Source organism: Kogia breviceps, chromosome 4 (genome assembly GCF_026419965.1).
Source record: "Kogia breviceps isolate mKogBre1 chromosome 4, mKogBre1 haplotype 1, whole genome shotgun sequence".
Classification (NCBI taxonomy): Eukaryota; Metazoa; Chordata; class Mammalia; order Artiodactyla; family Physeteridae; genus Kogia; species Kogia breviceps.
In genome coordinates this window covers 57,428,663-57,443,216 of record NC_081313.1, presented here as the reverse complement: position 1 = coordinate 57,443,216, position 14,554 = coordinate 57,428,663, and the positions used below count along the sequence as shown (strand labels likewise).

The following is a 14,554-nucleotide window of genomic DNA, read 5'->3' as shown; positions in this document are numbered from 1 at the left end:
CTTCCAGTCTTCAAGGTAGCCTCATAATTGCAAGATGGTCGCTGTAGCATGAGCCATCATATCTATGCTCTACACAGCAGGAAGAAGGAAGGAGCAAGGAAAGGAGACATACCTCCCAGTCCAGCCAACCTCTTTTGAAGAGTTTCCTGGAATCTGCACCCAACAATTTCTACTTACATCTCATTGGCTACCCCTGTCAATTACAGGAGGCTGGAAACATGTAGGCTTTTTAAGCTGGGCACATTGATGTTCCTATTAACATAAGATTTGTAGGAGCAAAGAAGGACTGTTAACAATCTCTGCCAAGTGATTAGGTTAGACTATAAAGGTTTTTGAAAACAAGGCAGACAAAAGAATTTACATTGGAAAAGGGGAGAAAGAAATTAGCAAATTACCTATCATCCGTAAAGAAACAGGTAGAAAAATGAATAAACTTAAATGGAGTTTTAAAAGCATAGAAGAAATAAAATTTTAAAATAAATGAGAAACACACTAATAGCTACTTTTAAAAGTAGCTAATGTATTAGTTACACAATGAAGTGAATATACTTAATATTACTGAACTGTACACCTAAAATGGCTAAGACAGTAAATACTATGTTAGGTATATTTTTCAACAATTATATTTAAAAAAATTAAGTAGCTAATTTATACTTTTGTAGTTACATACCTGAACTTACAGAAACGTGCGGCCCTGCTCCATTTGGAAACTTTGAACCTTCTCCTATTTTCTAAAAAGATTTAGTAACACTTATCCATGTACCCCTTATACTACCAATATAGGGTAGACTTCTGGTCTGCATATGATGACAGAAGTCAGCCTTTCTCCCTTCTCACCCATATGCCCATGGTATGTTGAAGACACTACTATAACAACAGTTATCACCTTGTGCTTTAATTGATTGTTTATGGTGCCAGTTAAGAGGGGATGTGACTGAGTAGAAAGAGCAGCATAGGCTTTGTCATCAGAAAGACCTGACTTTCCCCTTGCTAACTATTTTCCTCCAGCAGGTTACTTTAACTTTCAAAGATATGCTTCAGTTACCATTAAAGTGCAGACTATAACATGAATCTTACACATATTTTTCAGATTGTAGTGAGGACTGGAGCCTAGTACTCTGCAAGAACTCAGTAAAACAGTAGCCTTCATTATTGTTTATGTCTTCCCTTCTGGATTCAAAGGTCTTTAGGGACAGGGCATGTCTTACTTATCTTTTTTGTGAGCCCCTAGTGTCTAACACAGTACTGGATGCTGATAAGACTCATCTGAGCAAACAGAAGGTCAACTGACAGATGTTCATGAAAGTTCTAAAGCCAGCAGTGTACAGCCTGCTCCCGTGGAGTGAATGTCACTGGCCCATCGCAGTACCCCAGAGCCAGGAGGGAAGCCATAGGAACTAAACTTCCCCGGGGACAGTAAGTGACATTGTAGAATTCTCCTTGTGGGACATTTGAAATTCTGAGATTCTAGATGCCTAACAATTGTTGCTTCTTTTCCTTTTTTTATGCTTCATAGTTTAATAAATATGTTTTATATTAACAAAGTTTCCTTTAGGTGCACTGTGTCCAATGTGCTTGTTTTAGCGTGTTTCCTGACAAACTCCCACATGTACAGTCCCTTTCGGAATGTGGAGATGCATTCAAGCCTGAAAAGTCCCATCTGTGTCCCCTCCTTTTGGGAATCCACCTACATCAATATCTTCCCTGGATGGTTGTGATGTAAGAAGCACAAAGGTTCTGCAAAAGTTCCGCAGACTCTGCCTTGTCTTACCTAAGGCAAATTTCTAAAGCACAGGGCACTCTACCCTAATCCCTTGGGTTGCAAAGCTCTTCCAATGCTCCTATTCCTTTATCTTTTGCCTCTCCCTGTCTCTTGACATTTGCACATGGGAGCATCAAATTGCAGGGTGGAAAGGGAAACCATCTGATTTCTTCTGTGTATTCAGAAAAACTACCCAGCGGCAGAGTGTGCCTGGCATGCATCTATGCTAAATGCATTCCCTTGTTGGGTTGCTGTCCCACAGTTAGGCAGAGCCAGCTGTGCTTTTTTAGGCCAGCGGCCTGAGCAGACATATCACCTGGAAGACTTTTCCCCATCACTCATGCCTGGGCCCCGCCCCTGGAAGTAGAGTCAGCATATCCTGGGAGCATCCTGGGCATGTGTACTTTGAAAATGCTCCCCAGGTAATTCTATTAGGTTCTTCTCCAACTCTACCCTTGGGAAACACCAATGTTACCTGTGCTTCACTTCTGAAGAACTACTATTGGCATTGCTTCCTAAAAAGCCATTTTCTCATTGGCCACTGATCTCATTCACCAGTGCTATAAGGAATTGCGCTATGGAACATGGCCTCAGAACCCTGAGAGTGGCAGCTACCGCTTATGCTTAGCACATACCGGAGCCCTTTACTTATCCAAATTTATTTAACCTCACAACAACACTCGGAGATACTGGTGGTGTCTCCTTTTACCAAGAAAGAAACTATTAAGTGGTAGAGACCAGATTTAAACTCAGCCCATACTAGTAACCGATACTCTACATGGCCTCTTGCAGCAAGTTTCAGAAGCTTCAGGAGTCACATATTTCTTTATGGTCATACTAACCCCAGTCGCCTTGCTGATCACTTCTACCCTGGTCCATCTGGCTCCACCACCAGCCCCAGCCTTCCCATATCTTTGGTCTGCTCAGCCACATAACTTCTAAAAACAATATTGCGGATCTCAGTGTTTTTCTACTGATTTCCTAAGCCTTAGCTCAGGCTCTCCTTCCAGAAAATGTTCTCCACCCTCCACGCCAAGCTGGGTTAGGTACCTTATCCACACTTCCCTCTTGCTCTGTGCATTTCTTGATCACCAAACTTACTATGTGGCATCATGATAGTTTGTGTTGGCTTCCATCTCCCTCAGTTGAGAGTTCACTAGGGTCAGGTGTATGTTTCAGTCATCTCTGATTCTCTGACGCCTAGTACAAAATCTGGCGGAAGCAACATAGAACTATTTGTTGAGCAAACAACATCAGCTTCAGTGATACCTCCACCCCTCATGTTACAGGAAGGGCTTATTCATTCTCCTCTGGAATCTGGGGCAAGAAGGAACATCTTCCATCAGCCCCTTATTAAGACGTTATCTCTAGACACTACAGACATGTTCTTTGCATCTATATTCCTCAAACCCCTGTCCCAATATACATATATTCTTTTTCTATAGCTGAGGTGCCAGGGGCACAAAAGTCATGCTTAATATGCAAAAGATAAGCTGCTATTCAAACTCCAACTTTTCTAAAAGATAATGTCCCCTTTATCATCCTTAAATCTCTCTTTCCCGCCCTGCCTAGACTTGTTGGTGGGGGACCTACTGCAACAGGTGAAATGGGGCCTTAGGGCTTCTGGATTGAAGCTCCAAAAATGTAGACGTATGACAAATTGAAACATCTGACAGTCATCTGCAACCTCAAGGTTGTAGCTACAAACTCTCTTGTCTTTATCTTTTAAAATTTGAGGTCTTGGAATTAGTTGCAGCTTGTGAAATACTAGGAGATGAGCAGGAACTGTCAATGGAACCACCCAGTGGTCAAGGAGATCAATAAGCCAAGTAAGAAGAAACAAAGAACGGCAGGTGCTTTTCACAACTTCTCTGTAAAACTTAGTATTTGGCTTTATAGATAAAAAATATTCTTCTATGATTTCCATTAACAGTTTTATAAATAATTTCTGTTGACCCCCTAGAACACTCATGAAATACCGCAGATTACTAAACATATTATCAACAAATCTCATTTGCCATCACTCTCTCACTGCTCCCCTGCCCCAATCACACTTGCATAGCTCAGGATATATTTGTTTTGCCAGTCATTTCAGCACTGTTAAAATGCACCCTTAAGATGGCTTTGATGACAAATACAAAATACCGTCATTAAAACATTCCTTAGTAGAAAACATTGCATTCTTCCTTCATACGTTATGAGCTGTCTTAAGAAACAAGGGAGGAGTGTTTGAGGGAAGAATGGAAATGGTGCCCCGTAAAACTTTTAACATGCTGCAGGTTGACTTTCGCCTTTGATACTGACTGCATGACAAATTGTATAAACTGTAATAAGCCAACATCACACCGCAAGATTAAAGCCTCAGTGGGAAAGTATCATTAACCACACCAAACACGTATTTGCTTTTTTTGTTGGCATCAAAATGTAATTGTTTCTCTATAAGTCAAACATACCTCATGGTACAACGCTGATCCAAATCTGTGCGGCGGGCAACATAAAAGGGAAGCTTATCCTCTTTCATCCATTGTGTTGAATGTGTTTTCCCCCAACCAAAATGATCAGTTTGAATTAAAGTTTATTCTGTCCTCCTCTATACATGTCGCCAAACCCAGCATATCAAGTTTGAGTAAGTACAGAAGAATGATCTGTGTTTGTCCACTATGTTGGTTAAAGCATACGGCTTCACGGGGTAGAGGGAATGAGGTCACAGACACATTTGAGAATTTGAAAAAGAGCTCAAATTTTTCACCCCAAAATAATACACATTCACCAAATCGTGAATTTACCTTTCAGGGGGTTCTTGACTCCACCAAAGCCCGATTCGTGGTCCACAGGTTAAGAACTTACACATTTGAATGAAAACTTCATAGGATACAGAAATTAAATCATTTGCATTTCTTGGCAGCAATCATATTACCTAAGACTAAATATGATAACATTTTGAAGTAGGATTTAGTAATAAACCAGTTTTAGAAAGGAATTTTACAGATCCTTCCCCTATTGACCCCTCACAAGGAGCTTGTCCATAAATATTGACAAAGCATCCATCTGATAAGGAGGTATTATCTAAAATATATAAAGAACTCATACAACTCAACAGCAAAAAAAAGAATAATCTGGCTGAAAATGGATCCGAAAAAATCTGAAGAGATATTTTTCCAAAGAAGTCATCCAAATGGCCAGCAGGTACCTGAAAATGTGCTCAACATCACTAATCATCAGGGAAATGCAAATTGAAACTACCATTAATGGGAGAAGTTAGTGAAAGCTTAAGCCAAAACAGGATATTTTCATAATCTCAAAGTATCTCTCCTAAATATTTCTCAATTACAAAGGGAAAAATAATAACTTAATGGTGGAGAAACCTGGCCTGAAATGCCTTAATTAACTAAGGGATCAAAGCTAAAGTCACCAGTAATGAAACATATGGACATATGGACATCAGGAAGACCTGACATGACATTCTGAGAAAGACACAATATCACTTCCGAGATATTCTTGCCCAAAACTTGTAGTGTGTTTCTAATCATGAGAAAACATCAGACAACCCCAAACTGAGGTACATTCTACAAAATAACTGACCAGGATTCATCAAAAGTTTCAAGGTCATGAAAGACAACGAAAGACTAAGGAACCATCACAGATTGGAGGAGATTAAGGAGACACAACAACTAAATGCAAGGTAGGATTTTGAACTGGATCCTAGAACAGAAAAAGGACATCAGGGAGAAAACTGGAGGAATTGGCATATTTTCATTAGTAGCATTGCACCAATGTTAATTTCCTGTTTGATACTTGTACTGTTGTTAACTTTGGGAGAAGTTGGGGGAAGCGGCACTATTCCTAGAACTTTTCTGTAAGTCTAAAATGATTTCAAAACAAAAAAGTAATAAAATAAAAACCATAGAGTTTTGATGCCTTCTGTCCTCGAAGCTTTCATTTTTATCTAGTTCTCAAGAGAGAACTAGAAAACTCATTTCCTTGTTTAGCCCTGAGGGAGCAAGCCACCTCCCACTCTGGTAGCCCTGCTCACCTCCATCTCAAGTCTGACATTTGCCTCTCAGAATTCACCCTTCAAGCAGGAAACATTTATTTAGCACCTCCTGTATGCCAAACCCTATACATAAGGCAGGTATGGGCCCTGTTTTCTCACAGCTAACTTCTCTTATCCATTCAACCTTTCGTCAATTACTATTTAAGTGAGTCACCAAATTTTAAATATTGTACTCACCACTGTCCTTCCAGGATGGATCCAGGAGATTCATATTCTTATCTCCTATACTGCTAAGAAAGAAATCCAGAGATGAACTAATCCAGGTTACTATTTAGACTATTAACGTAACAGTTTATATTGGTTGAGCTGAACATTAAACACGAGTGTTCTTCTGACTATCAAATGACCTCCATGTCCTGTTTTCTAAGAAAATTTATCATCGATCACATGGCCTGCTTATAGCAGCAGCAGAGATAATGTTTTATTTACAAGGTCAACCAGTTACCTGAGGTTCTTTGCAAGAGCTTGATGTACTTATCTTTTAATGACTTAGAAATCATCACATCCATTAACACTTAAGAAAAAGCCTGAAGTAAACATTAGGGTATCTTTGCTAGAAACTCACTGACTTGGGCAATGGTAGATTTATTCTTAACAAAATAAGAAAACATCAGCAAGTAAACTGCTTTAGGAACTTACTTGGTGATTTGAGGCCAGATTGGAGCTTCCGTGATAACTACTTCAGTTTCTCCTCTTGAAAAATGGGAGTAATATCCACTTCTTATGCCTTCACAGGGAGCATTGCACCCTGAAATTGTATAAGGCATGAGCCCTAGGAACTTTCATTTAGTATATGCTTCATGCATATCTCAGCTGAAATATATTTTCCCACTCAAGGGTGTTTTTGCTACCATGAAGCCTTCAAATCCTTAACTCCTTTTTGATACTGACACAATAGATGTGGGGAGAGAGGGGACAAAGCTGCTTACATATTTTACAAACTAAACCATGTTACCTTTTCTTTAGTTGGGAGCACACACACCTAAAGTGAGACGTCTCCGAGTTTTCAGTGGGGAACATACTTACCTGTTCAGAGGTTTAGTTGGAAGTATATTATTCCTACAATGTATGCCTGAAATACTTTTCTTATTAATTGAAGATTTTAATACAGATATTCATAAGTGAATTTATCGTGTTCTTTCATGGGGGAGAGGAGTGTATCAATCAGGATAGGCTGGGTTATGCTGTGATAACAAGCAATCCCAAAATCTCAGTAGCTTAGAGTATCACAGGTTTTAATTCTTACTCATATATCTACTGTGCCTCTTCTCCACGTCGTCTTCCCTCTGGGATGAGGTAGATAAAGCAGTTGATCTGGCACATTGCTGGTCTTCATGGCAAGAGAAGCAAGAGCTGGTGAACCATGAACTGGATTTGAAAGCTTCTGCTTATAAGTGGCTCGATGTCACTTCTGCCCTTATTTTACAGGCCAAGGCAAGTTGCATGACCACACCTGACTTCCACAGGGTGAGGATATGTCATCCTACCACAGGAGGCCCTCAAGTCCTAGAGGCAAGACAGATGCCTGTGGTCCGAAGAACTGCAACCTGTCCCACAGGAGGGGCAGCAATACTTTGAACAACAGTACAACCTACCAAAAAGAGGTTTGTCAGGTCTACGTTTGTGTTGTGCTTGCTTCAGAAAATGGTGTTGGAAATTTTCTTCTCTAAGTTTTAGATCAGTTTAAATGCATTAGAATTTTCTGGTCCTTGAAATTTTGAAAGAATTTACTAATACAACATTTGAGTCCAGAGCTCCTCAGATTACCTTCTCAATTACTTCCCTATTCAGTGTTGCTTTAATCTCTAATCTCTTTGGGACCTATTTTGTTCATTTATATTTTCAAGAAAAGCATCCATGTAATCCAGCTTTTAAAATATATTTGAATAAAGTTTTGTCAAATACCCTTCTAAGTTGTTTAAATTTCCTCAGCATCTGTGGTTACTTCTTGTTGTTTCTCTTTACTTTTTATAAAGTGGCTTATTCTTTCTTTTTTTTTCCAGCTTTATTGAGGTAAAATTGACAAATATGAGTGTATATCTTTAAGGTCTACAGTGTGATGATTTGATGTACAGTGATTACTAAAATCAAGCTAATTAACATACCCATGATCTCACAGTTACAACATTGTTTCTCATTGTGTTTAATTTGTATTAACTTCACACATTTTAGAAATACATATTTGCAAAAACAGTTAATTTTGATACAGTACCAACTCCAGAGTTGTTGTGAAGATTAAATAAATTAGTATATGTACATTGGTGAGAACTGAGACTTAGTAAGTATATTATTAGTATTAACCATTATTATTATCCTTGTCCATAATTTTCCAGTTTTGATCACCCTTATACTTATTGTAAAAGCAGAATTATACAAGGTCCTCTTTAAAAGTTGACCAGAGAGTTTCCTACCATTAATAATGCACTGACTTGCACTATCTTAAATAACTTGTAATGCACTCACAAGATAAGTAAATAAAACCACTAGGTTACGTGTAGGTTTATGGGTAATAATGTCATGGTAGGAAATCATGTATATGAGCTCATAATATTCTCCTAGAAACTACAGAATAAGGAAGTTCATATATGCTACTATCAACAAATTTCACTGCAACTGGTTTCATTTTCTCAATTCTTTGTTATCACTTAGACCTCTTCCCGCTGAAAGATAAGAATGAGTTAGGCACGTAGTCCTCAAAGTCTTTTATACTAAGGGGACAACTACTGCTCCCCACTTGTTTCCTATGATGAAACTGCTTTTGACTTGAGTTGTTTTGGTTTTGGGGTTTTTTTTTTTAATTGGTAACACTTTGTCAAGCCTCTGTTAGTACACCTGAAACTAACATAATGTCAATTATATCTCAGTTAAGAAAACACCTTGAAAAAAATCTTATATGAGAGGGACTTCCCTGGTGGCACAGTAGTTAAGAATCTGCCTGCCAATGCAGGGAATATGGGTTCGAGCCCTGGTCTGGGAAGATCCCACGTGCCTTGGAGCAACTAAGCCCGTGTGCCACAACTACTGAGCCTGCATGCCACAACTACTGAAGCCTGTGGACTCTAGAGCTCGTGCTCCACAAGAACAGAAGCCACCACAATGAGAAGCCAACATACCGCAATGAAGAGTAACCCCTGCTCGACACAACTAGAGAACGTATGCATGCAGCAACGAAGACCCAATGCAACCAAAAATAAATAAATAAAAATAAAAAATTTTTAAAAATCTTATGAGTTCAGTGTTTTACAGTAATGTTTATAGAAAAATTGCCAACCCTCATTAGGTTAACACAGTTCATATTTTCAACCTTTTGGTCAATACAGCCATCACACAGTCACAGCTAATATAGTTAATTTGAATAAAGGAAAGTCTGCATTAATATGTTTGAAGACATAATTCTGCTTAAAATTTTTACTATAACACTAATGATGCAATGGGAACTCACATCTTGTTTTCATGAATAAGGGGTTACTGTCTTATTTGTACCTAATGCAAATCATACCATTTACTTTCAAAATGCTTGTAAGCAGTCTCTCTCAAATCAGTTACACCCCTTATTTAATAGTGTATGCAATTAATTTATTTTAAAAACATCCTTTATACTAGTATAATAGAAAACTTCAACTCAACCCTTAAATGATCCAAAGGATGTTAATAATCAGAAAAGCTAAGAAAAAGTTCCCAAATAGTGCAGGGCAAGTAGATTTTCCATAATCACAAACATGTGAGAAACACAGTAAAGCAGGTAAGACACTTTCGTATTTGTATTTATCCTCACAACAATCCTGCAAGGGAAGTGATATTAGCCCCATTTAACATATATGGAAGCTGAGGCCCAGGGCAGCTGGTACTTACCCAGGAACACGTAGCTCATGTTCTTTCCATTTTTCTACAATGTTGAAAAGTTTAATCTTTAATTCAAAATGGTCATTGGTTAGATTTTATTTCCGTATTTCTGGCTAGCATCTAATAATAATTATCAATGACTTCTGAACCCACTGTGTCAACATTGCAATAACCAAATATCCTGGTTGTTTTGTGAGAGAACTCACCTTATGACTTAGCAACACCGAACTGATTCAAAGAAAGGGCTGTGGAAAACGCGGGTTTCTCATGGTTTTTGAAGTAATACTGCCACCTCGTGGACTATTGGGGAGCTACAGTCCACTTCAAGTCCATGGCACTAACCTCATGTGGGCCTTAGTGCTGCTGGTAATGCTACTTCCTTTTCTAGTCCATCCATTCCCCCAATGATAATAGTGAACAACAGAAATATTCTAGGTTACTTTTACAGGTATTAACTCAATTCTCACAAGCACCTCTTGTGATTTTGTTTGTCTGATTAACAGATGAAGAAAATGAAATACAAAATGGTAAAATAACTTTACCAAAGGCACACAGCTAGCAAGTGGCTGAGCCAAGATTCAAACCCAGGCAGAGGGCTCCAGAGTATGAGCCCTTGACCTCCCTAGAAGTACTTATTTTCTGTTCTCTCCTCAGACTTTCTAATCTCTGAACTCCTTCTCCAACCTGTTTTTTTTTTCCCATAAAGGCACTTAGTAAAGGACTTCCACAAACCCCCAGCACCACAGCTATACACCTCATTACATCTGTGCCGTATCTTCTGCCTTCCCTCTTGAACTATGCCCAAACGATTCATTTGCTGTCTAAGCCAACCATTCCATTTGGGTGTTCAGTCCCATGCCCCCTTCCAAGGACACTGCTCCAGCAATTGGTCCCCTCTCTCTACTCTAATCATCAGTTTCCACCTCTCTATAGAGGGATTATCCCCACCAGCATACAGTCTGTCATTTCATTCAATAAACTACTATATTTTAATAATCATTTTAAATGGGGCTTTTAATTAATGTTTGATAGTTGATTTAAGTTGAACAGACTAAATTTCTTTAAACAATCCCATTTACAACCCAAAGTCCTTTAAACAGTTTAATAGCATTTATACTTTTAAGATATTTTCTTGTAAATAGCACTTCAAATGCTTGACCCAACAAGCAAAACCTTTCTAAGTACTTAACTCTTATAAACATAATAAATTAAATGTACAGTGACTAAGTTCTCTGACATACTTCAGTATTTCTGCAGGCTTTGTAAGATCTTAAAATACATTTCAACTAAAATTTACAAGTCTAAAAATCTGTTAGGCATTTTAAGTTGGAAATGGAGGCCAGTGTTACATACTGTAATATGCCAAGTATGTTCCAACACTACTTCAAATAGCAAATACTACAGTTTGTCCCAATGACTATAAAAAACTATTCCTGAACTTAACACTGATGTATTGGTGGCAGTGGGAATTGTTTCCTAACCTTTTTGAAAATTTGTAATCGTTACATATCTCATCTAAAAACGGCAGCACTCCGTGAAGTTTTGTTAAAGGGAATGAGTGGTTTGGGGCCCAGCAGGCAGGCCAGTTCAGGGTGCTGGCATGAGGAACTCAAGCTTGGGGGAATTCAAGGGTGAATTAACTACTGTAGTAAATTCAAAGATAAATGAGAATACCAACCTTGGATGGTTGTGGTGAGACTCAAATAAAATAATTTATGGGAAAACCCTTGTCACATGTGACAGTTGATGGCAGCTAGTTTTTTGGTAGAATTTTAACCTTTCATTCTTACTATTGATAGTATCCAATCAGCATATTTATGAAGTTAAAGTTTTTAAAAAGCTTTAAATTTATTTAAATAAATTAACCCTTCTTAACATGAAGACACAGTTTCTAACCTTGACTAATCTCATAATTACTCAGGGAAGTTAACTCCTGGTTTCTTATAAGCCACTGGGCTTCATGATTGCTTAAGTCAATTCATGAGGGGGAAACCAGACCCTCTGTTTGAGCATATGTCCTTATCAGAACATAGGAATATTTTTTTCTGCTTTAAAAAAATATATCTGAATTCACAGAACTGAAATTTTAAGAGACTGCAATTACAAAATCTTCCTTTAACTAAGAATTCTTCTGGCCTGACATTTCCTTACAGATAATTAACTACTAAAGGAACTGGGGGAAGGTGGAAAAGGTAGCAAGTGTAAAATCAGTGCACTAGGAATCAGTAGCCAGTGACTATCCATCAGGAACTGATACATCTCAGAAAGCCAAGAAGAAAATATGAATTTCTTTATAAAAAAATGTGATTTACATTGAACTTTTTTTAAAAAACACAAGTATTTTCCAAAACAAGCTACCCTGGCTTGGGGTTCCGAAACACAAAGTGATGTTAAGAATAGAGGAAAAAAAAAAAAAAACCTAAACACAGATCAGATGGTTTTCAGAGGTAGGCAGCTACAAGGTAAGCTCCAAATATATCAGTATGTATAAAAAACGCTGAAAGGCTATTAATCACAAGAGACATGGCAAATTTTATCATTCCGCTGACCTGAAGCCAAGTTAAAAAGCTGGTAGAAAGGCTGCATATTTGGGGAAGAGGAAAAACATGATCTGTAAGGCCTACCTGCAGACCTTGTTCTGAGAAGCAGTCAAGATTACAGAAAGAAAAAGAACCATGGGCTGGTGAGCACAATTTTTAGTATTCAAATCTGCCTCATCACACTCTCTGAATACAGGTCAAACTAGGGTCAATTATTCAGAGTTGGCCACTAATTTGCCACATTTGGAACAGATACAGTCCAATTACCAGCTAGGTGGAACATGTGACCTGGGATAAGTGATGACATCAAGGAGAGGGAGGCAAACTCAGCTGGGTCTTGGGATACCCAAGTGCACCGATTAGAGTGAAGAAAGAATTTATTTGTTGCTGCCATTTGTTTTGTTGTTGCCATTTGTTTTGTTGTTGTTGTTTTTCCAGGATAGAAGAGAAAAATAAAGCCCTGTTCCTTTGGCAGGATGCCTAGTTGAAACCCTCTCCAGAGTTCTGAATGGCTACTCAAATGCTGAAACAGAACTCTGCTGTATTAAAATTAATGTCAACTTGTCCAAGATGGACATACACTATGACCAAAACAACTGAGAAGATCTTCCAGCTGAAGATGCCAGGAGATAATTCAAAATAGCACATGGAAAACCATGTTTAAAAACAGGTTCCTGGGGCTTCCCTGGTGGCACAGTGGTTGAGAGTCCACCTGCCGATGCAGGGGACACGGGTTCGTGCCCCAGTCCGGGAAGATCCCACATGCCGCGGAGCGGCTGGGCCCGTGAGCCATGGCCGCTGAGCCTGCGTGTCCGGAGCCTGTGCTCCGCAACGGGAGAGGCCACAGCAGTGAGAGGCCCGTGTACCGCAAAAAAACAAACAAACAAACAAAACCAGGTTCTTATTTTCCAAGCATAGTTATTCCAGTCTCTTCCATAAAATTGCTTCTGTAAATAGTTTTTTTAAATGTATCAAAGAGATTTTCTTCCCAGTAGTTAACAGCATCAAATCTATTCCAAGTTAGTTCTTATGTGTCCTGTTAAGTGCACACTATGATTCAATCTTCTTGTTCTCTAGAAGTCCATCAGACGTATCATGCTGCAACAAAGAAGTGCTTTCTTTCCTTGTCATGGTAGCAAAAAGCATATCCATCATCCCCAAGGTTTCTAGTAGTTCTTTTTGGTAATCAATCTCTTTTTCTACAAGTCCTTGAAGTAACAAAAACTTTTTATCAACTACAGGTGACTGACCAATCACAGGTAGATATATATCTACAAAGAGAGGAAACACATTTACTAGAAACATCTTTCTAAACAATACATGAACAGCAATATTTAGAAAAAGTACAAAAATATTAAATATAAAAGACATTGAAAAATCTGTACTTATTTTACAACTTATGTTTTACATAAAGTAAACAATCCATCTGAAAAACATATTTCAAAAAGAAATAATTAAAGAAAGTACAGTGTTAAGGTTCTGACTTATTTTCATTTTCCCATTAAAAATCAGTCATGGTCATTGGAGGTATTTAAGGAAAAAACTTTTTAAATTATAATAACCCTGGTGCCAGCAACTGAAAGCCAATCCATTGTAAACATTTTATTCCCACTTTAAAATGCACTAATTTACTACTATTGTTTGTTTTCTCCATGAAGTCTTCACTGGAGAACTGATAAAGACAAGGTATATCAATCTATTTGATTTCATTATTTGACATCTCTACTTCTGCAAGTATGCTACAATTTTTCAGGTTTTAACAGCTACTTACCAATAATTATTTCAGCAGCATTAATCAAAACAGGGGCAAATCTTGGCTGGGACAGATTCCTACAAAGCAAAAATTCTGTTTACTGAAACCTGCAAGCTTAAAAAAAAAATCCTTAAAATAGATTTACTAAACAGTTCTGTCAGTTCTTTATAAAGCTCAAACTAAAAGTAAATTCGGAGATAAAATTTCAGATGCAAAATACATGCGCTTCATAGACATAAAACATACCTTATCAAAAAATTAAGAACACGACTGATTTCCTTTTCATCTCGACCTGCAAGGGCATTTGCAAGGACTCCTCTTCGATTTAGCTCCTTTATGATGGAAACTGTAATCTCAGGCGTCTTTATTGCACAATCGGGCTAGAAAATTTTTCAGAGTCAACATGAGCAGACAAGACAGTACAAGAAAAAAATCATAGTCTTGGAACTCACTAACAATTAGCAAATTTAAACAGGTTTTTTTCTTCCCAGTTTTGAGTCATGGTAATGGACAAGGCAAGAAACAAAATGATTCTTTAAAAAATAAGCTCCTTGGGGCTTCCCTGGTGGCGCAGTGGTTGAGAATCCGCCTGCCGATGCAGG

At 38.2% G+C, this 14,554-nt stretch overlaps 2 protein-coding genes across 3 annotated transcripts in view; both read right to left on the bottom strand.

Moving 5' to 3' along the window:
* ARHGEF28 (Rho guanine nucleotide exchange factor 28) overlaps positions 1–6,026 on the bottom strand; it is a 330,335-nt gene extending 324,309 nt beyond the window's left edge. The window contains exon 1 of one of the 2 annotated variants that reach the window (XM_067031143.1): positions 5,994–6,026. The gene's annotated coding sequence lies outside the window, so the exon portion shown is untranslated. The remainder of the gene's footprint in view (positions 1–5,993) is intronic. The other variant, XM_067031144.1, reaches the window with a different exon arrangement.
* A 3,021-nt stretch (positions 6,027–9,047) lies between these two features.
* UTP15 (UTP15 small subunit processome component) overlaps positions 9,048–14,554 on the bottom strand; it is a 21,393-nt gene continuing 15,886 nt past the window's right edge. Inside the window, exons 11-13 of the mRNA XM_059061779.2 lie at positions 14,199–14,332; positions 13,971–14,029; positions 9,048–13,470 (exon numbers count right to left, since the gene is read on the bottom strand). Coding sequence (XP_058917762.1) covers positions 13,250–13,470; positions 13,971–14,029; positions 14,199–14,332 — 414 coding nt within the window. The 3' untranslated portion in view covers positions 9,048–13,249. The remainder of the gene's footprint in view (positions 13,471–13,970; positions 14,030–14,198; positions 14,333–14,554) is intronic.